We start from the raw sequence: 24,754 nt of genomic DNA, 5'->3' as shown, positions 1-24,754 counted from the left end.
GTTAGGTTTAGCAATGAGGTTTGGGTTAGGACAAAAGGCTATTGACAGTCATTTTGACTGAGTTACATCATTTACAACTTGCTTTTGGCACCACTCTTTGAACATTTCACCCAGAAACTGGAGCTCACACGTGTCCACACTTTCAACATTTTACTTACTGCCTCTGAAATTCACAGAAAGATCAGTCTGGACACAGAGTGTTTACAGTTTCTTGTTTAAGAAAATAAAACTTACCAATGGCTTACTTAAAGTTGAATCTACATATTAAGCTGATATAGAAGAAAACATTTTAACATCGAAAAAACTTTAAAAATGCTGTGAACAGTTTTCGCACAAATAAATTATAATTTTCCCTCTCCCGAACTTTTCTTTAAAACTCATATCCATTGTACTAAAGGCCCCTCTGTCCTGGATGCAGGTGTTAAAGTACTTTTGAGGATTGAGGTGAAGGCTGATTCTGAAGTTGACCCAAATGATTCTGGAATCATGAATAAACATTTGGAAGAGGTGAGAGCAGTGGGTACAGTAACAGTGACCTACTTTTTGCTGCCATCTTCTGGCAATTTAGTAGTTGTTGGTAGTTGTTGTTGGGTCCCTGTATTTTAATGTAATCAAATTTTATAGATGAGGAAGAAGCTAAGAAACAAATGAGACTTTCAACCTGAGCTGGAGAACTTAGCATGATGGAAAAGTCCTCCAGAAAAAGGTTGCAAAAATGGACATGCTTGAAAATGGAAGCTAACATTACTGTATAATTGTAATTTAAGTGTACTTTTACAGATATGTTCTCTTTCGAACAACATTTGACCTCTTTCGCAATAAAATGTAACTCTTTTAATTGTAGTTTCAAAGGTCATTTATGGACTACAGAACAGAAAATAAACATTAAATTAAATTGATAAATGTGTGTTAAGAATTTACTATTGCATGTGGTGTGGGGGTTTTAATAATAGTTATAGAATTAATAACTGGTTCAAACATTGTTAGTTAGATCCAGTCTGTCCATTCTTCGTGGACCTCTCATCAACTAGATATTTCTGTCCACAGAACTGCCATTCATTGGATGTTTTTTGTTTTTGTGTGGAAATGCCTTGTTGATGAGAGAGGTCAACAGAGAATGGTCAGACTGGTTCGAACTGACAAAGTCTACAGTAACTCAGATAACCACTAATGTACAACTTTGGTGAGAAGAATAGCATCTCAGAATTGGTGCTGTTTTGGCAGCACGAGGGTGACTTACACAAAATTAGGCAGGTTGTTTTGATGTTGTGGCTGATCGGTGTATACATATACACACTGATGAACAAAAACATAATGACCACCTGCCTACTATACTGTTGGTCCATCAAAACTGCTCCGACCTGCCAAGGCATGGAGTCTACAAAACCCCTGAATGGATTTTGTGATGGCCCTTGTGATATCTGGCACCAAGACATTAGCAGCAGATCCTTCAACTCCTTTAAGTTGCGAGGTGGAGCTGTCATGGATCGGACTTGTTGATTGAACCGTTGCCATGAAGGGGTGTACCTGGTCTGCAATGATGTTTAGGTAGGTGACATGTATCATATTGACGTCCACATGAAGGGCCGGACCCAGTGTTTCCCAGCAGAACATTGCCCAGAGCATCACACTCCCTCCACTGGCTTGATGTCTTCCCACAGTGCATCCTGGTGCCATAATCCCCAGGTAACCTGCGCACACGTACACGGCCGTCCACGTGAAAAAAGGGCCTCATCAGACAGGGCAATCTTCTTCCACTGCTCCAAGGTCCAGTTCTGACAGTCACAGGCCCACTATAGGCACTTTGGACAGTGGACAGGGGACATCATGGACACTCTGACTGGTCTGCGGCTACATAGCCCATAAACAGCATGGTGCGATGCACTACGTGTTGTGACACATTTCTCCCTTAACCTTCATTAAAATTTTCTGTGACTTCTGCCACAGTAGACCTTCTGTTGGTTCGGACGTCTTTATAAAGCAAAGAAAAACTAGTTAAAATAGAGGTACGTAAAAACAAACAACATTTTCTCCAAAATACTTTGATTCAGATTCATCTACAGCATTACAGGAGCAAAATGTATCTATTTCAGGGAGTATGTTTCTTAAATAAAGATTGACTGGGTAAAAACGGTGTAAAAGTTTAAAGGACACCTCCTTAACCTAATTAATAATTAAATATTTGTGAGGTAAAGACCATACGACCTGCGTCAGACATGCTTGTGTTGCATCTCGGGTGTGTTGCGTTATTAATGTGAAATGTTTAGATCACTGTGTCAAGTTAAATATAGTTTAATAATCAATCTTTAAACACATCTTGAGATTCCTTAGTTCGCATTTGCGCTCCTTCAAGTGTTTTGAACTCAAGAACGTAACGCATGTTTATGTTGTGTGTTTGACTAAGGGTTGTTAATGTTTTGTTCACTGTATAAACTGTGCATTGCTCACACAGCTGAAATTTCACTTACTGCCCTCTGGAGTAAACAGGTGGTACTACAAGCTTGCATTTCTCAGGAATTTCTCAGGAAAGCATTGCGATTAATTGCATACATTTTTTTACGCGTTAAATCGACAGACCTAATATATATATATATATATATATATATATATATATATATATATATATATATATATATATATATATATATATATATATATATAATTAAAAATATTCATTAAAATGCATTACATTCTTAAGGCAGAAGAGTTAATCAATGATAAGACAATACAAAAAGCAGCTTTAGAATACAATGTATTGTTTACTACAATATAATTGATCATAAGTCAGTCATTGACACACAGTTCACAGCAATCCATTTCATAAGAGAACTTGTCAATCAGTTCAGGATTTATTATGAGGGCTTGTTTAAGGACCGTCAATTTACACCTGCGTCAGACATGCTTGTGTAGCATCTCTGGTGCATTACATCATAAACATAAAATTTTTAGGACACTGTGTCAAGTTAAATATAGGTTTAATACTTAGAACACATCTTGAGATCTCTTAGTTCGGATTTGCGCTCCATCAAGTGTTTTGAACGCAAGAATGTAACGCATGTCTGTGTTGTTCTATTGCTCAAGGGTGTTTTTCGTCACTGTGTAAACTGCGCATTGCCACACAGCTGAAATTTCACTTACTGCCATCTGGAGTAAACAGGTGGTACTACAAGCTTGCATTTCTCAGGAATCTTCCATATCAGTGTGGGGATTTCGATTAATTGTGTAATTTTTTTATTGTGTTATTTTTAGTCAAATTAATTGCACTGAATTAATGTGTTAAATTGACAGCCCTAATATATATATATATATACACGCCAATCAACCACAATATAAAAAACGTCCTAATTTTGTGTAGGTGCACCTCATTACTGTAGACTTAGTCAGTTCGAACCAGTCTGTCCATTCTCTGTTGACCTCTCTCATCAACAAGGCATTTCCATCAACAGAATGTGACATCTCACTGGATGTTTTTGTTTTAGGCAACATTCAGAGTAAATTCAAGAAGCCGGTTGTGCGTGAAATGCCAAGGTGATCATCATTTACAGAAATATTCAAACCAGCCATGCGATTACCTATATTATTATTATTATTATTATTATTATTAAACCTTTATATAACCAGGAAGAGACTCATTGAGATTAAAAATCTCTTTTACAAGAGTGTCCTGGCCAAGACAAACAGCAGTGCTATACCACATATACAATACATACAAACATAATATTATAATATATATATTATATATTAATTTAAATTGTGGTTCACAACATCTAGTAGACAACATGGCACAGTCTTAATTTATAATCTTGTCAACTATTTTTCACAGCTTCTAAACTAAACATGGTTCACACAGATCACAAAGAATAGCCTTTCTTGTGTGGTCAAATTCATTGGAGATTGAATGCAAAGTGGTTTTATTTGGTTTTGTTTGTCTTATCTTTTCAGGGAAAAACAATGTAGAAACACAATATGTTATTTGAATTACATTCAAAGTAGCACAGTAGAGTGAGAGGCAGACATAACCACATCAGTTCAGCTTGAGTAATATTCAGTTGTTTCTGAATATTGACATCAGGGGGTCAACCATAATTAAGGAAATGTGGCAGGGATATGCCAGCAGATGATCATTTTCTCATTATTGCAACAATATATGCCTGACCAACTGAGGGTCCAACTCAGCAACCATAATGGCAAAATGGTTCAAATGAAATGACAGGAAATCATTCAACACAAGAGTTTTGAAATCAATATAATTAGGCAACAGATCACGTTTTGATGATTTTTCCTAAATCTAACTCCAAAACTCCAACCTTAAAATTGGGGGGTGATGAAGGGGGAGTTTGCCCAGGGCGCCATACAAGCTAGAACCACCACTGGCACCTTGCTTGAAATTCATTGTTTTTAAATGTCAAATGGCTCCAAAGAGGACATGAAACATAGTGCACAACTCACAGCTTTTGTCATTTTTAGACTCGACAGACCCAGATCTTATTCACGTATGTGAATATTGCAAAATAAAATTTGTTTTCCACAAAAGAAAAAAAACACTGCTTTGGAACGACAAAAGGTAACCTTATTACATACAGCTTAATAACATATTGACTAGTTTGTCTCAGTGGAATTAAATGTTTTTTTTTAACGATATCTTACAATTTTGCAATCGGTTAACTTTAATTATTAATAGTTTATCATGAGACTTTGTTACAAATATCAATGGGCCTCATTATTGAAACACAAGAAGAACAAATTTTGATTAAATGGTTCATAAAACCATTCTTGCGTATATTGTAGTCTGCTCATTACGTGCTGAACTTGCCAGTATGGAAAATGTAAGGTTTTCAGAAAAAAAAATAAGAATGTATCGAATTTGCTTCATTGCCAATAACATGTTCAACTACATAGTGACATGCAAACATATGCAAACTGAATGTTTGTCAGAGTAATGTTGACTCAAATCAATCGTCTCATCCTGCCTTTAAGGCATTTTGATTGTCAGTAACGCAAACAGGAGCGATCGAGTACAGGTGAGTGTAAAATTACATGAATTTGAAAATACCCTTGTTAATTTGATGACTGATAATTATCATGATGATTGAGATTTGAACCTTAAAGATGAGCATGATGGACAAGCTCTAAGCATAGATTTGTGCTATCATTAAAAATTGCAATGTGATGTCAGTCTATTTTCTCAACTATTGCTTTCTAAACAAATAACCAATGGAAATGATCTAAATGAAAAGTTCAGTTTTTCGTGAAGGCAGGTTTTCATACAATTTATTACCCATGACCTGACTGTTTTTCTTACAGATTCATTTGTGCAATAATAATTTCATTCACTGGTTAGCAACTATGCTGCATTTCATATGGCTCACTCTGTGTTTAAGTAAGACATGACACAATTAATAAACAAATGCCATTTATTTTTGACATATGGGATATTTGTGACACTTGCTGTCATTATTTATTTAACATGCAGTCATAAGTAACACTCCATCAAGTAGGCCTACTTCTTCAGTCAGACTAGTTGATGGAATCAACAGTTGTTCTGGGAGAGTGGAGGTTAACCTTAATGGAGTATGGGGAAGAGTGTGTGATGAAGGCTGGAATTGGAATGATGCTGCTGTGGTGTGTAGAGAACTGGGCTGTGGGACTGCTAAAGAGGCCAAGAGAGGTGGATATTTTGGAGAGATAACAGGAGGTGTATTGATGAATTATGTTCAATGTTCTGGAAGTGAATCTTCATTGACATCCTGTGATTCTTGGAAATGGAAAAGCTATATGTCAAACACGCCACCAAATTCATGTCTGTGGGGGAAGGATGCTGGTGTCATTTGTTGGCGTAAGTCCTTTGTAATTAATTTGTAGCATGTTTTACTTTCATAACATTATCAATATATTCTCAACCCACTGTTCAGTGTTGTAGAGCTCTCACTTTTCAATTATGTGGACATTAGGCAATCTTAGGCTGGCTGATGGTGTCGACTCTTGTTCTGGGAGAGTGGAGATTTACCATCAGTGGTGGTGGGGAACAGTGTGTGACAATGGCTGGAATCTAGCAAATGCTGCAGTGGTGTGTAGAGAGATGGGCTGTGGGGAAGTTATACAGAAAAAGAGTGGACCGTACTTTGGTTCAGGACAAATATGGCTGGATAATGTGCAGTGTGTTGGAAATGAGATCACACTGAGCAACTGTCTAACTATTAATAATTGGGGAGTGTATACCTGTGACCATTCAAAGGATGCTGGAGTCATCTGTCAGTGTGAGTAACTAACTTTAATTAAGCTAACAGTGATTCACTGATTTGGAACAAGCAATAGCAGGCTTCTGAAGGATTATGAATTTATACATAGGGCAGAACGGGGCTAGTTGTCACACAGGGAAAGGTTATGAGTCAAAAGTCCAATTACACAAATGTGTGTTTTCTTTAGCACAGGTTTGGTGTCGGTTTCAAAACCCTAATAAATTAGGCCATGTACAAACTAATCCATTTAAGTCTGAAAACTCAGTTTTCAGGTTCCTACGTCATCATTTTCCACAGAATGCGGTTATGGAGAATGTTTTTGAAAGTCTTCATTTTTGGTGGATAAAAAATGCAGCTCTAGTGTTGATGAGAGGTGTAAATGTAACAAAATTATTGCATTTTCAAACTAAAATGTATTAGTGTGGACGTGGCCGTAGAATACTTCTTGTGAATTCTACATTTTAAACTAAAGTTTCAGTATCGTAATATTTTTGCTAAAGCTAATGGGTCATGTTGTCACAACAGATCAACATGTTTAAAAAATATATATATTTCTTTGTGGTGACATCCTGTGGAAATTTTCGAAAGCTTTTTGTGTGACAACTAGCACTGCGGTCATTTTAAAGTCTGTAAAAATATATTTTCACTGCATCTGAAGTCTCTATTTTCTCTGTGTGGACATTAGCCTCTGTCAGGTTGGTGAATGGCGTTGACTCTTGCTCTGGAAGAGTGGAGGTTTTCTACAAAGAGCAATGGGGAACAGTGTGTGATGACAGCTGGGACTGGTGGGGTGCTTCATTAGTGTGTAAAGAACTGGGCTGTGGGAGTGTAATTGAAGAAAAGAGAGGAGCTTATTATTCAAAGGGCACAGGACCAGTTTGGTTAAGTGGTGTACAATGTGACAATTATGCAACTTCACTGAGAAATTGTAACTCAAAGGGATGGAAAGTAGACAGCTGTGGACATGAAAAGGATGCAGGAGTTGCCTGTCAGCGTGAGTATAAAACTAATGTAATCATATAAACAGAGCACGATAATTAAATGTCATCTGCTAGTAACTGCATTGTGACATCTCTCATTTTTGTGCACTTCAGGCAAAGTTAGGCTGGTAAATGGTATTAAAGCTTGTTCTGGGAGAGTGGAAGTTTACAAAAATGGTGAGTGGGGAACAGTGTGTGATAACGACTGGGATGCTACGGATGCTGCAGTGGTGTGTAGAGAGATGGGCTGTGGAGAAGTTATAGAGGCAAAGACTGGTGCTTATTTTGGACAAGGTTCAGGACAAATATGGATGGACCGTGTAGCCTGTGTTGGATATGAATCAACACTGAGTGCCTGTGAATCTCATAAATGGGGATTGTATGACTGTGATCATTCAAAGGAGGCAGGAGTCATCTGCCAGTGTAAGTTGCTTATATTTAACTGACACTAAACTGTAGTACTGCTCTGCACATGTGAAAAAAAAAAGATTTTAAATTCTTTGCACTTTTTAGCCCATGTAAGGTTGGTCAATGGCAGTGACTTTTGTTCTGGAAGAGTGGAGGTGTTCTATCTTGGTACGTGGGGAACAGTGTGTGATGATGGCTGGGACTGGAACGAGGCGGCAGTGGTGTGCCGTGAACTGGGATGTGGGGATGTTATAGAGACAAAGAGTGGTGCTTTTTTTGGCCAGGGCATAGGTCAAGTATGGTTAAGTGATTTGCAGTGTGGCACTGAATCTTCCGTGAGAAACTGTAAATCAAGTGGATGGGGAAAAAACAGCTGTACACATGAAAAGGATGCTGGAGTCATTTGTCAATGTAAGTACAAAACTTGTTACACAAATGAACAGCATGTTTTGTAAAATGTAGCCTATGTAGAATAACAAATTGACATGCAAATAATTTGGAAATTATGACTTATCTGCATAGTGAACAAACTGTCCTTCTGTCAGTTCTGACCATCTCTTCTCATTTGTTTGAGCATTAGATCCCATCAGGCTGGTGAGTGGTAGAAATACCTGTTCTGGGAGAGTGGAGGTACACCATGATGGTCAGTGGGGAACAGTGTATGATGACGGCTGGGATCTATCAGAGGCTGCAGTGTTATGTAGAGAACTGGGCTGCGGGAATAATCCCAAAGAAGTATATAGTGGTGCCTATTTCGGACAGGTTGTAGGACCAGTATGGATGAATGGTATTAATTGTACTGGCAGTGAGTCTGCACTGATGGACTGTACGTCAAATGGCTGGGGGTCACGCTACTATTGGCACGACCAGGATGTTGTCGTTAGCTGCACACGTGAGTGCTAACTTTCTTAATTTTATTTCACTTGCATTTGATACAAGAAATGACATGCCTCTTGTTTTCTCTCACAGACTCTACAGTACTTTTGAGAATTAATGTGACCGTTGCCCCTGGAGTTGATCCAAATGATCCTGGAATTATGAGTACACTTTTGGAAAAGGTGAGAGCTGTGAGTAGGGTAACAGTGAGTTACTTTTTGCTGCCATCTACTGGCTGTTCATGTTACTGTTGGCTCTCTGTATTTTCATTTATTTACATTTCATAGATGGGGAGTGGCTTGCAATCAAATGGGACTTTCTCCCTGAGATGGAGAATTCAGCCTAATGGAAATGTCTTCCAGAAAAAGGGAATATTTCCCTGACAGGTTTGATAAAATACAAATTGTTTTTGTGAATACATCATTTTGACTTTTGTTTTAGCCCTTTTACAATAATAATTTAACTCTGTACAATTGCAATGTACTTATGTTCCACAGGCCATTGCTGGAATACAGAGAAAACAAGCAATCAATGCCTCCTAAAGACCAGCGCTTTGTAAGCTACAGCTTCTCATGTTTCTAAAGTAATTGTTTAAAAATAAATATTGATTTAAACTATTCTAATATGTACAATAGCTTGAAGCATAGGCAATCTGTACTCTCTTAAAAAACACTGATCATCGTCTATCCAAGGCAAGAGAATTTTGCATATAGTAACTTCATTGTACATAATTTGAAAACTACAGTAATTATGTTGCATTTTCTATGTTATCTTTCAGTTTACTAATACAGCCAAATAGTACAGCCTCACCACATAATCATATTTTACATTATTGTAACATTATTCAGCTTCTCTGTTACTCTGATATTATTATTGTAAGTGCATTACTGTAATCGTGATTTAAAGGAATATTAATGTTGATTACCCCAAAAAATATTTTGACTCATCCCTCCTTTTCTTTAAAAAAAGCTAAATCTGGGTTTCAGTGAGGCACTTACAATGGAAGTGAATGGGGCCAATTTATTTAGGGTTTAAAGGCAGAAATGAGCATCTTATAATTTTATAAAAGCACTTACATTAATTCTTGTCGATTAAGCTTATCTTGTATTTACCCGGAATATTCCTTTAATTTTGTTTATATAATTTTATTGTTATTGTCTGTGATAATTGTCTTGTTTTAACAAGTTTCTGTGTTACTTGACAATAATAAACAGCCTACAAGCTAATAAACTTAATATACTTGGAGAAATTATTCATTGTTACGATTACTTTTAATACATGTAATTAAGTTATAAACATTGGTTTCTTATGTCATATGGCTGTTTCTGGTGTTTCATAAAGTCACTAATTTTTACATACTTTACACTGTATCTAAGAACACATCTTAACCAGGGTAAAATCACACATTTCCTTTAGTGACTTGTGTATGGAAAGCAACCCAGCCCCTTTTTAAACAAAAGACGACATGTACAGTGCATGTGACCTTGAAAATCACTTAGCAATTCAAATGGGACTGGCTATACAAAACAGCAGTCCTTTAACAAGAACAAACCAATTTGAAATCAAAATGCAGCCATTCTAGTATCTATATCTGCACAATAATATATCTGCACAAAACTTTATTTTGTGAGGACTTTACCAATGTATACGCTAGGTGGAGTGTCCTTCCACAGAGAGGCAACAGGCAAAAGAGTATAATATCTTCCTCTGATGCTTTAACTTGATCTAGGACTGCCGCTCCAAACAGGATAAAGGGTTTATTTAAGACCTTAGTTTTGGTCTCTCTGATCAGGGCCATGTCCCTGAAGCTGATGCCAGAATTTTAAGCATTTAAGCCAGTTTTAAACATCATGCACATTGTGCATTTGACTATAGTATTAAGGAAACCTTGCACCAGCTACATTAGCCAAATATTATATGCAAATAACAATCATTCATGTCAACTCAATGTAGTAGGCTATATCATGGTCCAAAGGACTTGAACCAAGTGTTGTTATGCTCTTTAAACATTTAAAGATAAATGTGTGGGATAATTATTAAGTAAACTTTTTAATAAAAATAAAAATGTAAAAATAAAAATTTGCATTGGCTTTCATATTGTTTGCTTTATGTTTTGAGGCTATATTTAAACCTACAGGTACCAGGCATGTATATATCTTTCCAAAACATGTCATTTTGGTTGTATAAAATTAAGAGGTCTTTTTTAAGCAAACATAACTTTTCACAGTCTTTTATTTTTTCTTATTGGGGGAGTACTATCATTTGTGGTTATCCAAATTGCATGTTTTGCGTATGCCATGTAAAATACAAAAGGCTTGCATGTTCCACCCAGTAGAGCCTGTACGGTACAGGTCACACACGTAAGCAACTTCATGTTGTTAGTATAGTAATAATTTAGTCATTTATAGTCTTGTTTGTTTGGCATGTGTTATGCTGGATGCTGTTCCTGTTAGCGCTTAGCTTAGCGCATATTAACACCGTTTGGTTATGAACATTTACTGTTTCATGAACAGTAAATGAAATGAATGTTTTTCAAAGGGGTGTCATTGAAGATATGCATAACTGTATTGGACTCAACAGCAAAACCCCAACCTGTAAGAAGTTGTTAACAGAAAAAACAAAAACAACAACACAGTTTCCACTCTATCCACCATGAGTCGCATTGAGTAGAAAAACATTGATTCATCTAGCTAAGAACAACAAGTGGGAAATTCAAAGCAAAACCTTTTAATGGACCATGACAACCAATTTTGGTGAGAAGTGTCACTTGTACAAGGAGAATGTGGTTATGGGTTTTGTTGACTGTGCACGCCCATTGTAGCACAAAGCTTAGTAAAATACCTGAAGAGGAGGAGCTATTTTGGGTAAATGCACATTTGAGTTACAACAAATAAAGTTGTCTCTCAGTGCTAGAGAGAAGAGGATCCAGGTGACTTTTTACAGTTTTACCATCATTTTAACATTTTGAACAATTTCTGTTCAGTAAAGTGTTTTGTCTTAGATGTTAAATTTTGGGGTGGGTTGAAATGGTACATTTCTTACTTTTCTTAATTTCATGCTCATTTCTTTATTTCAACTCTCAATTATCATCAAAGCAGTCGATGGATAGACACCACAAGCTATCACTGCCGTTATGTCTGATTGGTGAATGGCTTTAACTGGAGGAGTGGAACTTTACCTTGATTAAATATGGTGGTATGGTGTTTTTGATTTTAACTGGGATATTGGATGTGGAACTGATTGGTAGAGAGTCTGTGGACGTGCTATAAAGATAATTGTGCATCTTAAGGTCAGGGATCAGATGTGTTTGGATAATTTATAAATGTGGATTCCACACACAAGGACATTGAATCCAGTGGATGGGGAATTCACAAATGTGACCACTGAGAATATACTTGAGTCACCTGTCTGTGTAAGTCAATGCAGTACTATACTACCATTCATAGGAATGTATATTACTTAGACTGATTAAACAATATGAACCCATGCTAAGTGTTTAACACCTCTCCATCACATTTATTTAAGCTCTTGTGTGTGCAATATCTTTGTGTATTGCCTTTCAGTGGTCTGGACTAACAGGAATGGATTATATTTGTAAGTAGTTATGAAAAATGAACCGCTTAGTCCATATTCGAAGTGAGCACAGTTGAAGTTGAATACATTTTGAGCTGCTTTGGTGCTTCCAGTTTGTGCTCATGCAACAAGTGTAAAGACACAGTTATAAGTGGAACATAAGTGCATAACTTTGACCTTTTCTCTCTATTATTGTTCACAGAGCACATACGTCTAAATCTATCTTGCTATTCAAATGTTCAAAGGAAATGCAAGACTGATATGTGACACTGGAAAAGCAGAATGAAAGCTACCTATGCAAAACTAACAAAACATCAGAAGCACAATTGAACAATCTTGTGACAGAAGCCCCATGCACAGGATATTAGGTTGTCAGGCAAAACTAGCCACCCTTGAAAAGTTTATCTTTGGCTGGAAGAGGCTGGAAAGTAGCTGTACTAATATGAGGAGAACAAGAAGACAAGGCATTCATGTCAGAATTTGTCAACATGTTTAATAATGTCACTTCTATCAGGAAGACCTGCAGAATAAGTGAAATAAGATGACATTTATTTGATGAATATAAAACAGAAAGTAATGTCTCTCTTTTGCTTAAGCCCTGTCTGGTGGTTAGCACACTGAAACAGCAATGTGATAGATTGTGAGCAGACTTATAAAGCAATGGCTTACATGTGATTGGCAAGGGGTTACCTAGATAATGGTGCGATGATGTACAGCTGCTAGTCTTCCCGCTAGAACTATGCTACGCTTACATTTCCATAAGAGTTATGTCACACAATCTTTACCAGAGGTAATCAGAATTCTCCAAATATTACCATCTCTCACTAATAATCAGTGTAGCAATTCTGAGTGGTCCAGCTTGTGTTCATCCTGATTCCCTTATGTGTCATTTTTATTGTGTTTTTGCTTGAAAACTTTGCAAATGGGCACAACTAAAACGTATCGGTTACCTAACGTAACCTCGGTTCTCTCTAGATGAGGGAACGAGTATTGCGTAAGCTAGCTTACGCTACGGGAAAGATTCATCTTTTCTGAGATATTGAAGCCAAAAAAAATTATCCTTAATTTTTGTATCCATTGTCAACGCAGTGCGGCAGCTGCAGACCTTGAGCGGGCTAGCTAGCGAGCTCATAGGTTGCTCTGCGGCAACTGCTGCAGCCTATAGACGAGCTTGGGTGAACTCGCATCCAATGAGAGGCGTCCGGCGCTCACTGCATCAAAGCCCGCCAAAATGGGCGTGACTAGAGCGCATATAAGCGTAGTTCGTAGGCTGGAACCCTGGTTTTCATTGACTGAAGCGAAAAGTCAGCCGTGGCGCGAAGCACGGCCGGCTACACAATACTCGTTCCTCATCTAGAGAGAACCGAGGTTACGTTAGGTAACCGATACGTTCTCTTACGAGAGGTTCTCTCGTATTACGTAAGCTAGCTTACGCTACGGGAACCCATTGTCAGCGCCGTCGCGCCAAGCATCCACTGTATGAGCCCCAGGGAATTAAGGGGGACCGGGGCAGCCCTTATGAGTGGGGAAATAATATTTGGCCGGCAAGAATGCGGGTCATTGATTGTGTAATACATAAGCACATAGTGGGAAGGGAACGACAGAGCGGCGGTGCCGGTCTGTGTGGAATGTGTCCCATCAGTGCAGCTCACCAGGGGAGCTGTAGCGTATTAAACCGCTAGTAGTTTTGCCTGCAGAGCGGGTACTTCCATATTGTAAAATCTGACAAAGGTGGAGGGAAGTCCATCCCGCTGCCACACATATGTCGTGAATGGAAATCCCGCTGGACCATGCCCACGAGGATGCCATGCCTCTAGTGGAGTGAGCCCTAATGCCCAACGGGCATGGCAGGTCTTTGTGCGCGTATGCAGCAGCAATAGCGTCCACTATACATCTAGATAGTGTCTGTTTCGAGCGGCGAGACCTTTGGTGCGCCCTCTGAGCGAAAGCAAAGCTGCTCAGAGCGTCTGAAAGCGGCGAGCGCGCAGTATACAATCTCAGTGCTCTGACCGGGCAAAGGAGATTGGCGTCGCGTTCGCTATCGGTGCTGGCAGCGCCGATAGGAAATGACCTGTGCTCTGGAAGGAGTACCGATCACCTTGGGAACATAGTCGTGTCTAGGCTTTAAAATGACCTTGGAGTCACTTGGTCCAAACTCAAGACACGCAGCGCTGACAGACAGCACGTGAAGGTCTCCCACACGTTTGACTGATGACAGGGCAGTCAGAAAAGCGGTTTTGAGTGAAAGGTATTTCAAATCCACGGATTGAAGTGGTTCGAAAGGGGGCTTTCATAGTTTCGAGAACTATAGAAAGATCCCAGATAGGAACCGATGGGGAGCGCGGGGGTTCATCCTTCTAGCTCCCTGAGGAAGCGGATGACCAGCTCGTTTTTACCCCATGACTGGCCGTGCAGGGGTTCAGCGAGCGCCGCAGCGGCCGCCACATCACTTTGGCGTGGATGGGGATCTGCCCTTATCCAGCAGCTCTTGTAGAAATACTGAGCAGCGGCGACACCCCACATGTCCGCGGGTCCAGGTCTCTGTCGGTGCACCATTTTGAGAACACAGACCATTTTGGCGCATAGAGTCTTCTCGTGGAAGGGGCTCTAGCGTGTATGATGGTGTTTATTACTCCTTCTGGCAGAGCGACGGGTAGTCGTTGATCACCCACGCATGCAGCCCAGCGCTCTGGGTGGGGATGCCAGATTGTGCCGTGAGCTTGAGAGAGGAGATCTGCTCTCACTGGGATGGGCCCGCGGCTGTCAGTGACAGCTGCGTAAGCTCCGGGAACCATGTTTGATTCTCCCAACGCGGGGCTATGAGGAGCACCGAGTGGCGCGTTTCCTGATCCTCTGCATTACCTGTGGCAATAGCGAGGCGGGAGGGAAGGCGTAAGCGGGCGTCTGGGCCAGTCCTGGGCCAGCGCGTCCTCGCTTTCGAGAAAAATATTGGGCAGTGAGAGTTCTCTTTGGGCGCTAAAGAGGTCTATCTCTGCTCTGCCGAATAGGTGCCATAGCGTCTGGACTGTTTGAGCGTGCAGGGACCATTCCCTGGGGAATATTGTCTCTGGACAGTCTGTCCAGGCCGTCGTTCAGGTGGCCTGGCACGTGAGTCGCCCTCAGCGGCGCAGGTGGCACTGGGACCAACTCAGTATGCGTTTAGATCAGATGGAAGAGGTTCCTGGATCTGACACCGCCCTGGCGGTTTAGGTAGGATACCACAGATCTGTTGTCGAGCGGACCAGGGCGTGGTGACCCTGAATGACCGGGAGAAAGCGCCGCGGCGTGCTTCGACCGCTATCATTTCCAGACAATTTATGTGAAGGAGCTTTTCCTGAACTGACCATAGGCGAAAACCGGAGAGCCCTCGCAGACGGCGCCCCAACCCGTGTTGGGCGGCGTCTGTCGAGATGACTTTCGGCGAGATACAGCTCCCATTGTCACTCCCGCTGATACCATTCGGCCACTGTCCAGGGCTGCAGAGCTGATATACAGGTCTGAGTCACCTTGATGGGCTGGCGGCCTGTGGCCCAAGCCCGGCGAGACGCGCGGTGTTTAGCCAATGCTGAAGCGAGCGCATGTGCAGTAAAACCAGCTGAAGTACTGCTGCGGCTGAGGCCATGTAACCTAGCACTCTCTGGAATTTCTTCAGAGGCGTGAGGCTGTTCATCTGAAAAGATCGCGACTGAGTCAGCTGAACACGGCGCGTCGCTGTGTAGATAATCGAGCCGTCATTGCCCGCGAGTCTAGTTCTATTCAAGGAAGGAAATTGTCTGACTGGGCTGTAGTGAGCTCTTGGTCCAATTGACTGCAAGACCCAAACTGTTCAGATGGCTGAAGAGAACTGCTCTGTGAGACAGAAGCTACATATGTGACTGTGCCATAATCAGCCAGTCGTCCAAATAGTTCAAAATTCGCAAACCCTGACTCCGCAGGAGTGCGGCGCCACATCCATGCGCCGTGAAAGTGCGAGGTGCTAAGGACAGGCGAGCGGGAGGACGGTGTATTGATAAACCTGGCCGTCGAGGCGAATCTCAAGAATGGCCTGTGACGGGGATTTACCTGAATCTGAAAGTATGCATCTTTCAGATCGAGAGAAATAAACCAGTCCCCTAGGCACATCTTGCGAGGAGTTTCCTGATTGTAAGCATTTTGAATGGTCTTTTTGCAAGCACCTTGTTCAAAACCCTGAGATCTAATATGGGTCTGAGGCCGCCGTCTTTCTTGGGAACAAGAAAATAACGGCTGTAAAGCCCGACTTCAGCTCAGAGAGGGTGGCACTTTCTCTATGGCCCTTTTGCACAGAAGGCTTGCTATTTCTGAGCGAAGCATGCACGCTGCTTCCGTGTTCACAGTGGTTTCGAGCAGCTCTGAAGCGAGGAGGCGGCGATCGAACTGTAGCAAATAGCCCTGTTGTATTGTGCTTAACACCCACTTGGATATCCCTGGAATAGCTTCCCACGCTTTGAAGCGTAGCGCTAGAGGGTGAATGGCCAATTAGGCTCTGATTGCCGCACACAGAGCTGAACAAAATGTGTGGCGCGTTTAGTGTGTTTATGCATGATTGCTCGCAGACAGCATGAACAGGCTGTTTTGTGAGTGACTTCCGATTGGAATGAATGGGGAAAGAGTCACATCTGTTACTTGATCGCTAAGCATAGTCATGAACACGGGACTTACACACAGAGGAATGTTTGCTGGCCGTGTAAAGAGCGGGCAGAGAATGAGGCGCACTGCGTGATTCGATGGGCGCATTTATTGACTCTAACACTCGAGCGGTTCAGTAACCGCTTTATGTGGCGTGCTCTGGTGGGGACCACGAGACATGTAGTGCTTGTGTGTAGAGGTGAACACTGGATTGTGGGCACATTTTCTACACATAGGGCTGGTCGTGTGACAGAGCGACCAGAGAATGGAGCGCTGCGCGATTCGTGAGCGCCTTCATTGACTCTGGCCTTCGGCGGTTCAGTAACCGCTTTATGCGTGCGTGCTCTGATAGGGAGCGCGGAATGTGTTATGCTTGTGTGTAGGGGTGAACACTGGGTTGTGGGCACATGTTCTACACATAAGACATGTTTGCTCTTTACAAGATTTATTTGGGTCGCCGTAAAAGCGGCGTTTGAGTGCTGAGCAAGCGGGCAGTGTCACCGGCTTGTTGGCTGCTAAATTCACCACTGTAGTACCCTGCGAGAAGGGGACTGACAGGGGGCAAAGCTTTGACGGTGGTCCGGCCGTGGCGGGACTGAGCCGTAGTTTGTTCAACAAAGTTAGGAAGACTTCGGTTGCTCTGGTTTCAGCGTTACCTTAAATCGAGGCCAGCGAGGCGGCGGTCTCGGCGGCTGTCTGAGCGCTGATCGAGGCGGCCGCCCTGTCGGCGCTGAAAGTCTGAGTTTGTTGAGCTGGAGCTGTGAAGAGGCTCGTGCAGGAGGCTGATCACGTGAGCGGCCTGCAGAGGAGCTAGCGCGACGTGGCAGGAAGAGGTTCATGGCTTGAGTGGCTTTCTGGACTTCTGAGAAGTGGTCAACAATGCCACTCACCGCGGAGCCGAAGAGACCGGTCGGAGAGGCGGTGCGTTGAGGAACGTGGAGCGCTCTGCTTCTCCCATGTCGGCTAGCGTTAGCCACAGGTGTTTCTCGGTCACAGTCAGCGAGGCCATGCACTTCCCTAGAGCTTGAGCTGCAGCTTTGGTAGCCGAAGGGCGAGGTCTGTCGCGCTTCATAGATCAGTAACAGCCTCTGGGTGCCTGCCTTTCTCATTCCACTCCGAAGAAGGTCCGCTTGTAGGATCTGTAAAGCGGCCATGGAGTGCAGAGCAGATCGCGGCTTGGCGGCGGCGGAATAAGCGCGGCCAACATAGGCGGAAGTCGCTCTGCAGGCCTTAGAGCGGGAGCACAGGCTTAGATCGCCATCTCGCGGAGGCGGGCAAAGGTGTGCTGCTATCGAGTCCTCGACCGGGGGATGGAGGAGTAGCCTCTCTCGGTGGCGCCGTCCACCGGCGCAGAAGGTGGAGGCGTGGAGTACGGGACCTGGCCGACAAAGGAGCGTTCCGCGACTTTGCAAGCTCCGTGTGTAGTTCCGGCAGGAAGGGGCGGCCGGGCGCGGGTGTAAAGTGGCGATGGCTTTGAAGAAAGCAGCCGTCGAGTCTGTTGGGTGCCTGCTCAGGGGCGGTGACCACTCGAGCCCGAGGCGGTCGGCGGCTTGTGTGAGGCGTGTTAACTCCCGCCGACTCCGGCGGGTCCTGCTGGATTCCTGGGCGAGGAGGAGGCTTGGGAGCCTGACCACTCCTCGCTGTCGAAGCCATGATGGAACAGCAGCCCTTATCCTCCGCCTCGTCATCTGAGATGGCAGCAGTCGCGGCTGCTTCGGCGGCAACTGCGTGTCCGGGGGTGGGGAGGGTGAGCGATGCTTTCGAGGAGAGGCTCGGCGAGGCAGTCGCTTCAACCACAGTTTCCGGCAGCCTTTGGGGCGGCTTCTTTCTCTGTGGCGGAATGTAAAGCGGCGGCGGCTTCTGCTTTGGCGCTCGAGTCGTGCCGTAGGGTCGACATCGGTAGCTCCTCGCAGAAATCGCATCCGCCCTCAGTGAGGCGAGCTCTGCGTGTCCCAGTCCCAGGCAGAGGCGCCAGATGATGTGGCGGTCTCCAGTGCTGAGAAGGGCGCGACATGAGCGCAAGTGGAGCGAGGCATCTTGAAAAAGAGCGCTTCGTACTCTTTTGTGAATAGTTACGTAAGAACTAGCTTGCTGAATAAAAAGGATACGTCGTCCGGATGGCGTAGCTCGCAGGATGGCTGAAGGTGGCTGAGGCGGCCGGCTTCTTCTAGCGCTGTCCACGCTTGCTTGATGCCCCTCGAGCGGCGAGCGGCTTCCAGGTCAGCGATCGCGAAGAGCTTCGCTGAAGAGATGAAAATCAGGGTTCCAGCCTACGAACTACGCTTATATGCACTCTAGTCACGCCCATTTTGGTGGGCTTTGATGCAGTGGTGCGGGCGCCTCTCATTGGATCGCGAGTTCAGCCCAAGCTCGTCTATAGGCTGCAGCAGTTGCCACAGAGCAACCTATGAGCTCGCTAGCTAGCCCGCTCAAGGTCTGCAGCTGCCGCACTGCGTTGACAATGGATACAAAAATTAAGGATAATTTTTTTTGGCTTCAATATCTCAGAAAAGATTAATCTTTCCCGTAGCGTAAGCTAGCTTACGCAATACGAGAGAACCTCTCGTAAGAGAACCTGAGTCTTTGTTAAAATATAAAGGTAATGAGATTATATATAAAATGGGCATGGCATGTTAAAAGTCACCTTAAGAAGTCCTGTGAATCATTGGTTTATTACTCATGTATGGAAAGCAACCCAGCCCCATTTTAAACAGAAGAACCGAGGTAGCTATACATTAAATGTATAGTGTGTGTGTGAGACCCTGAAAATCACTTTCAAATTGTTCAGCCTTTTATGGGGACTAAAATAATTTTTGCATTATAGCCTAATGACTTTAATTAAAACTTTAATTTGTGGACATACAGGTGAAACTCGAAAAATTAGAATATCGTGCAAAAGTTCATTAATTTCAGTAATTCAACTTAAAAGGTGAAACTAATATATTATATAGACTCATTACAAGCAATAATTTTGATGATTATGGCTTACAGCTTATGAAAACCCCAAATTCAGAATCTCAGAAAATTAGAATATTGTGAAAAGGTTCAGTATTGTAGGCTCAAAGTGTCACACTCTAATCAGCTAAACACCTGCAAAGGGTTCCTGAGCCTTTAAATGGTCTCTCAGTCTGGTTCAGTTGAATTCACAATCATGGGGAAGACTGCTGACCTGACAGTTGTGCAGAAAACCATCATTGACACCCTCCACAAGGAGGCAAAGCCTCAAAAGGTAATTGCAAAAGAAGTTGGATGTTCTCAAAGTGCTGTATCAAAGCACATTAATAGAAAGTTAAGTGGAAGGGAAAAGTGTGGAAGAAAAAGGTGCACAAGCAGCAGGGATGACCGTAGCCTGGAGAGGATTGTCAGGAAAAGGCCATTCAAATGTGTGGGGAGCTTCACAAGGAGTGGACTGAGGCTGGAGTTACTGCATCAAGAGCCACCACACACAGGCGGGTCCTGGACATGGGCTTCAAATGTCAAGCGGCTTACCTGGGCTAAAGAAAAAAAGAACTGGTCTGTTGCTCAGTGGTCCAAAGTCCTCTTTTCTGATGAGAGCAAATTTTGCATCTCATTTGGAAACCAAGGTACCAGAGTCTGGAGGAAGAATGGAGAGGCACACAATCCAAGATGCTTGAAGTCCAGTGTGAAGTTTCCACAGTCTGTGTTGGTTTGGGGAGCCATGTCATCGGCTGGTGTTGGTCCACTGTGCTTTATTAAGTCCAGAGTCAACGCAGCCGTCTACCGGGACATTTTAGAGCACTTCATGCTTCCTTCAGCAGACAAGCTTTATGGAGATGCTGACTTCATTTTCCAGCAGGACTTGGCACCTGCCCACACTGCCAAAAGTACCAAAACCTGGTTCAATGACCATGGTATTACTGTGCTTGATTGGCCAGCAAACTCGCCTGACCTGAACCCCATAGAGAATCTATGGGGCATTATAAGAGAAAGATGAGAGACATGAGACCAAACAATGCAGAAGAGCTGAAGGCGCTATTGAAGCATCTTGGTCTTCCATAACACCTCAGCAGTGCCACAGGCTGATAGCATCCATGCCACGCCTCATTGAGGCAGTAATTAATGCAAAAGGGGCCCAAACCAAGTACTGAGTACATATGCATGATTATACTTTTCAGAGGGCTGACATTTCTGTATTTAAAATCCTTTTTTTTATTGATTTCATGTAATATTCTAATTTTCTGAGATTCTGAATTTGGGGTTTTCATAAGCTGTAAGCCATAATCATCAAAATTATATCAAATAAAGGCTTGAAATATCTTACTTTGCTTGTAATGAGTCTATATAATATATTAGTTTCACCTTTTAAGTTGAATTACTGAAATTAATGAACTTTTGCACGATATTCAAATTTTTCGAGTTTCACCTGTAAATGATAAAATATTAATTATTGTATATATATATATATATATATATATATATATATATATATATATATATGCAATAATATATTGTCAAGTATAGACACATTTTTTTGTCCATTGCACATATATATGCTGGTTCAAGCTCCACAGCCACCACCATTGTGTCCTTGAGCAAGGCAGATTGCTCCGGGGGGATTGTCCCTGTAATAAGTGCACTGTAAATTGCTTTGGATAAAAGCGTCTGCCAAATGCATGAATGTAATTATGTATGTATGTATGTATTTATGTATGAATGTATGCATGTATTTTTGTATGAATGTATGCATTTATTTATTTATGAATGTATTTATGTATGTATTTATGTATGTACTTATGTATGAATGTATATATGTATGTATTTATGTATGTATGTATATATATGTATGTATGTATGTACTTATGTATGTATGAATGTATATATGTATGTATGTATATATATATGTATGTATGTATGTATTTATGTATGTATGTATATATTTATGTATGAATGTATGCATGTATTTATGTATTTATGTATGTATTATATATGAATGTATGTACGTATTTATGTGTGTATGAATGTATATATGTATGTATTTTTGTATGGATGTATGTATGTATTTATGTATGAAGGTATGTATTTATGTATGTATGTATGTATGTATGTATGAATGTATTTATGTATGTATTTATGTATGTATGTATATATATGTATGTATGTATGTATGTATATATATGTATGTATGTATGTATTTATGTATGTATGTATATATATGTATGTATGTATGTATGTATGTATATATGTATGTATGTATATATATATGTATGTATGTATGTATGTATGTATGTATTTATGTATGTATGTATATATTTATGTATGAACATATGTATGAATGTATTTATGTATGAATGTATGCATGTATTTATGTATAAATGTATGCATGTATTTATGTATGAATGTATTGATGTATGTATTTATGTATGTATTTATGTATGTATTATATATGAATGTATATACGTATTTATGTGTGTATGAATGTATATATATATGTATTTTTGTATGGATGTATGTATGTATTTATGTATGAAGGTATGTATTTATGTATGTATGTATGAATGTATTTATGTATGTATTTATGTATGTATGTATATATATATATGTATGTATGTATGTACTTATGTATGTATGAATGTATATATGTATGTATGTATATATATATGTATGTATGTATGAATGTATATATGTATGTATGTATATATATGTACGTAGTATGTATGTATGTATGTATGTATTTATGTATGTATGTATATATTTATGTATGAACGTATGTATGAATGTATTTATGTATGAATGTATGCATGTATTTATGTATAAATGTATGCATGTATTTATGTATGAATGTATTGATGTATGTATTTATGTATGTATTTATGTATGTATTATATATGAATGTATGTACGTATTTATGTGTGTATGAATGTATATATGTATGTATTTTTGTATGGATGTATGTATGTATTTATGTATGAAGGTATGTATTTATGTATGTATGTATGTATATATTTTTATGGATGTATGTATTTATGTATGAAGGTATGTATTTCTGTATGTATGTATGTATGAATGTATGCATGTATGTATGATTGTATGAATGTATTTATGTATGAATGTATGCATGAATTTATTTATGAATGTATTTATGTATGTATTTATGTATGTATGAATGTATATATGTATGTATGTATGTATATATATGTATGTATGTATGTATGTATGTATGTATATATTTATGTATGAACGTATGTATGAATGTATTTATGTATGAATGTATGCATGTATTCATGTATGAATGTATTGATGTATGTATTATATATGAATGTATGTACGTATTTATGTGTGTATGAATGTATATATGTATGTATTTTTGTATGGATGTATTTATGTATTTATGTATGAAGGTATGTATTTATGTATGTATGTATGTATGTATGATATGTATGATTGTATGAATGTATTTATGTATGAATGTATGCATGAATTTATTTATGAATGTATTTATGTATGTATTTATATATGTACTTATGTATGTATTTATGTATGTATTATATATGAATTTATGTACGTATTTATGTGTGTATGAATGTATATATGTATGTATTTTTGTATGGATGTATGTATGTATTTATGTATGAAGGTATGTATTTATATGAGGTGCCCCTAGGGACATTATTCAGAATTACCATGCACATACATGTACTTTTCCTCTCACATACACATATGAAACCAAATTCATTCACATACTATAGTGAAACGCTCTCATACATACAACTGAAAATATTACGCTCACACACACAACTGAAATGCTCACACACACACACACACAACTGAAATGCTCTCACACACACAACTGAAATGCTCACACACACACACAACTGAAATGCTCTCACACACACAACTGAAATGCTCACACACACACAACTGAAATGCTCACACACACAACTGAAATGCTCTCACACACACAACTGAAATGCTCACACACACACACAACTGAAATGCTCTCACACACACAACTGAAATGCTCACACACATGCAACTGAAATGCTCTCACACACGCAACTGAAACGCACTCACACACACAACTGAAACGCGCTCTCACACACACAACTGAAATGCTCTCATACATACAACTAAAATGATTACACTCTCACACACACAACTGAAAAGCATTTCAGTTGTGTGTATGAGCATTTCAGTTGAAACGGAAGCACATTTCAGTTGAAACGGAAGGTGGTTAAAGTACCCACTCCACTCCAGTTGGTGGCAGTAGTGCACCTCAAGACGAATAACTAGAAGCTGTTGAAAGAAAGCATAGTAGAAAACCGCGCCTTCCACAACATAAGCGACTGTTGACCGTTAGTTCGCCCGCCAATTGCGCTACACCAATGTCTTCCCAACAACAGCAAAGAACATTAGTCGATGCAGCGGGCTTGCTGAACACCATATTGGCTTCAGCGGAGACCATCAGAACACTGTCAAATGCCACAACAATCGGGCAGCAGCCGACCGTTGCAACTCCAAGTGTGGACACGTCGATGGACGATCACCTAGCGTCGCTCTTCACTTCCCGCCAGCGTAGCAGCGTTGCATTGTCAACTGCAGTTCCAGTCAGGAGAGAACGTGCTCCACCATGTTATCAAGCACAGCAATGTTTCAGCCCATGGACGTCAGGCAAAAGGAGAACAAGGTAAGTTAGCTAGAAACCAGCTTGCTTCAGTGACATTTTAGAGCACTTCATGCTTCCTTCAGCAGACAAGCTTTATGGAGATGCTGACTTCATTTTCCAGCAGGACTTGGCACATGCCCACACTGCCAAAAGTACCAAAACCTGGTTCAATGACCATGGTATTACTGTGCTTGATTGGCCAGCAAACTCGCCTGACCTGAACCCCATAGAGAATCTATGGGGCATTGCCAAGAGAAAGATGAGAGACATGAGACCAAACAATGCAGAAGAGCTGAAGGCCGCTATTGAAGCATCTTGGTCTTCCATAACACCTCAGCAGTGCCACAGGCTGATAGCATCCATGCCACGCCGCATTGAGGCAGTAATTAATGCAAAAGGGGCCCAAA

At 41.0% G+C, this 24,754-nt stretch overlaps 1 protein-coding gene across 1 annotated transcript; it reads left to right on the top strand.

Annotated features, from left to right (window-relative positions):
• Positions 1 to 4,996: 4,996 nt before the first annotated feature.
• Positions 4,997 to 9,713, top strand: LOC127637769 (deleted in malignant brain tumors 1 protein-like). Its single transcript, XM_052119022.1, has 11 exons — positions 4,997 to 5,021; positions 5,305 to 5,380; positions 5,474 to 5,836; positions 5,952 to 6,257; positions 6,925 to 7,233; positions 7,334 to 7,642; positions 7,733 to 8,038; positions 8,208 to 8,519; positions 8,597 to 8,685; positions 8,791 to 8,889; positions 9,001 to 9,713. Exons 2-10 carry the CDS (start codon positions 5,347 to 5,349, stop codon positions 8,884 to 8,886), a joined length of 2,124 nt encoding a protein of 707 aa, XP_051974982.1. The 5' UTR covers positions 4,997 to 5,021; positions 5,305 to 5,346; the 3' UTR covers positions 8,887 to 8,889; positions 9,001 to 9,713.
• Positions 9,714 to 24,754: the final 15,041 nt, after the last annotated feature.

The sequence above is a fragment of the Xyrauchen texanus genome, chromosome 45 (assembly GCF_025860055.1).
Source record: "Xyrauchen texanus isolate HMW12.3.18 chromosome 45, RBS_HiC_50CHRs, whole genome shotgun sequence".
NCBI lineage: Eukaryota > Metazoa > Chordata > Actinopteri > Cypriniformes > Catostomidae > Xyrauchen > Xyrauchen texanus.
This window is presented reverse-complemented; position numbering and strand designations above follow the sequence as displayed.

What these genes read in the sequence shown, in the direction of transcription:
- LOC127637769 (XM_052119022.1), top strand. Translation starts at nt 5,347, where the DNA reads ATGCTGCATTTCATATGGCTCACTCTGTGTTTAA. An exon ending in TGCTGGTGTCATTTGTTGGC is followed by an intron (nt 5,837 to 5,951) that starts GTAAGTCCTTTG and finishes TGTGGACATTAG; the next exon opens with GCAATCTTAGGCTGGCTGAT. An exon ending in TGAGTACACTTTTGGAAAAG is followed by an intron (nt 8,686 to 8,790) that starts GTGAGAGCTGTG and finishes TACATTTCATAG; the next exon opens with ATGGGGAGTGGCTTGCAATC.